A 2,857-nucleotide genomic window follows, 5' to 3' on the forward strand; every position below is an offset into this window, starting at 1 on the left:
TAAGACTTTCATATCAACATTATGAGATAAAAATATAGTTCATAGCATTACTCATGTTAAAATATGGAAGTTTTCGATCCGCATTAGGTTTGACTTATTTTTCATATTAAAATATTTACCATTTAGGTTTGATCGTTTTAATTATTATTCTTGTATTCTCTCTACGTACCATATATAGTTAACCTATAAATGGTAGTCATTTAATGAAGCAAAAAAAGCACAATATAGTCCTTAAAACAATTCTAATGGTGAAAGTACGCATCTAAGACCGAATCATTCCAAATTTTCTTGTCTTGTTTTTCTCTCAATTGATATTTCATTACAATTTTCTACGCTTAGCAACGATGATGGCGGAAGAAGAATTGATGGAAGTGAAAATGGTAGCTCTCAAGGCTTTATGAGTGTGAGTTATTCATCCAATTTCAACACATGAACTTTGACTCTTTTACCATCAAAGAGGTTTTTCTTTCTCCCGTATAAGAGGGGAACAACTTTATGACTTTTATAGGGTAATGAAGTGCTAAGAAAAACGAATTGATGGACTTGCAAAATGGCAAACAACGTAATCCACAAGGTTAACGCCGGTCACTATGAGTGCAAATTATTCATCCAATTTCAACACGGCAACTTTGACTCTTTTGCCATCATAGAGGTTTTTCTTTCTCCCGTATAAGAGGGGAACAACTTTATGACTTTTATAGGGTAATGAAGTGCTAAGAAAAACGAATTGATGGACTTGCAAAATGGCAAACAATGTAATCCACAAGGTTAACGCCGGTCACTATGAGTGCAAATTATTCATCTAATTTCAACACGGCAACTTTGACTCTTTTGCCATCATAGAGGTTTTTCTTTCTCCCGTATAAGAGGGGAACAACTTCATGGTTGTGTTTCTTAAACCCTTTTTTCTTATACGTTATACTTGACATGGATTGATGTGAAAAAAAAAAAAGAAAAAAAAAAAAAAAGATTGGTATAAAAAAGTGACAAAGTTTTATTTTTTAGTGAATTTTTTTTTTAAATTTAAATAGTAATATAAAGTGAATGATGTGATATAAAAAATATAAATATTTTGATGTTAATTTTTTTTTTTTTGAAGAAAAAAAGTGAATAGTGTTGAAGGGAGGGGAATGAGTAGAACAAACGTTGCCTATGACTTCCATAGGGTAAAAAGTGCTTTTTTTGTCTCATTTAGCTTTTTTTTTTTTTTTTTTTTAAATGATATTTTACTTTCATAAATTATATTTACAAACTTTCAACTATTACAGTCCGAATCCTAAACTATTGGATCAATAAATGATAGGCATACATCAAGTATTTGGGAGTTGAGCCTGCCTTGTGAACTCCTCCTTTCCCATTTCCCACTTCTCACCAACTATCCCTTGGGCCATGGCTGCCGGAACATCGAGATCTCCCGAAGCCATTTTCTCTTCATCTTCTTCTCCCCATTCAAACTGGATCTACGATGTCTTCTTGTGCTTCAGAGGTGAGGACACACGCACAAACTTCACCGACCACCTCTACTTCGCTTTGAGAGATGCTGGAATCAAAATCTTTAAAGATGACAAGGAGCTCCGGAAAGGAGAAGATCTTGCATCCGAGTTGTTATTGACAATCCAAAGGTCCAGAATCTCTGTCATTGTTTTCTCAAGGAATTATGCGGCTTCGAGGTGGTGTCTAGAGGAACTTGTAGCGATCATGGAGTGCAGACGAATTGTGACACAATTGGTTCTGCCTATATTCTATGATGTAGACCCCTCGGATGTGAGAAACCAAACAGGTAGTTTTGCAAAAGCATTCACAAAATATGAAGAGCATTACATGTTGGACATGGACAAAGTTCTCAAGTGGAGAAGAGCTCTGCGTGAGGCTGCTAATTTGTCAGGGTGGAATCTAAAAAAAACTACAGACGGGTAAGTTCGTATAGCGATACTTTTATCTTACAACTACAATATTTTAGTACATTTATTACTAGCATCAAATTAAAATATATTTTCTATAAATATATATATTATAATATAAATATGTTTTTTTTTTAAAAAAAAATGACCATGATCATAGTATAGTCATATATATTCAACGTTATAAGCAATGGAAGTAAGTTTTGGGGGTTGAACTAATTAGGACTTGCAATTTTTTACATGACCGACGAGCCTGACACAAAATTAAAGAGTTAGGGTTGAAGAGTTTGATCCGTTTAATTAAATGGATCGAGTTATAATTGACTTATATAGTCTTATATATACCCATACCTCGACACGACCCTAACCCGACATGTAACGTAATAACTAGCATTTTTTAACATATCCCATGAACCTAATATAAAATTAGAGGGTTAGGGTTTAAGAGTTTCACCCTTTAATTAGATGGGTGATCAGGTTAAGATTAACGTATATAGAATTATACTCATACATTGACATGATTCGAACCTAATATGCGAACACAAATTGCCACTCCTAATTGAACCACCTCAAAACTATTTGCCTATCCCTTTCTAATTTTTCCCATATTTTCTTGTTTTTGTTTTATTTCAATCAATATTTTATAAATTTTTTATTGCTAAAAAAATAATATTAATAATATGAGGAATTAACCATATTGCTTGTACTTTGATCTTTTTTTACTTTTTTTCTAATTCCTTGTATTTTGATCTTGAATTTGAACAAATCTATCTTATCGACATAGATAGGACAATTCATGCATGTCCCACATAATATTCGCCCAGTCTGGGCGGCCCAGATATTTAAGATTTTGACAGTAGATATGGGCAAAACGTATTGGAAATATGGTCTCCAGAAGGTGTAATGAGTTCCGATCCACAGGAAAAATAAGCCATATTGATCATTAATAATCATTT

The 2,857-nt window shown here is 33.1% G+C and overlaps 1 protein-coding gene across 1 annotated transcript in view; it reads left to right on the top strand.

Moving 5' to 3' along the window:
* Positions 1–1,389: 1,389 nt before the first annotated feature.
* The window catches only part of LOC132171317 (disease resistance protein RUN1-like), a 5,895-nt gene continuing 4,427 nt past the window's right edge, over positions 1,390–2,857 (top strand). The window contains exon 1 of the mRNA XM_059582606.1: positions 1,390–1,913. Coding sequence (XP_059438589.1) covers positions 1,390–1,913 — 524 coding nt within the window. The remainder of the gene's footprint in view (positions 1,914–2,857) is intronic.

Source organism: Corylus avellana, chromosome ca1, assembly GCF_901000735.1.
Source record: "Corylus avellana chromosome ca1, CavTom2PMs-1.0".
Classification (NCBI taxonomy): Eukaryota; Viridiplantae; Streptophyta; class Magnoliopsida; order Fagales; family Betulaceae; genus Corylus; species Corylus avellana.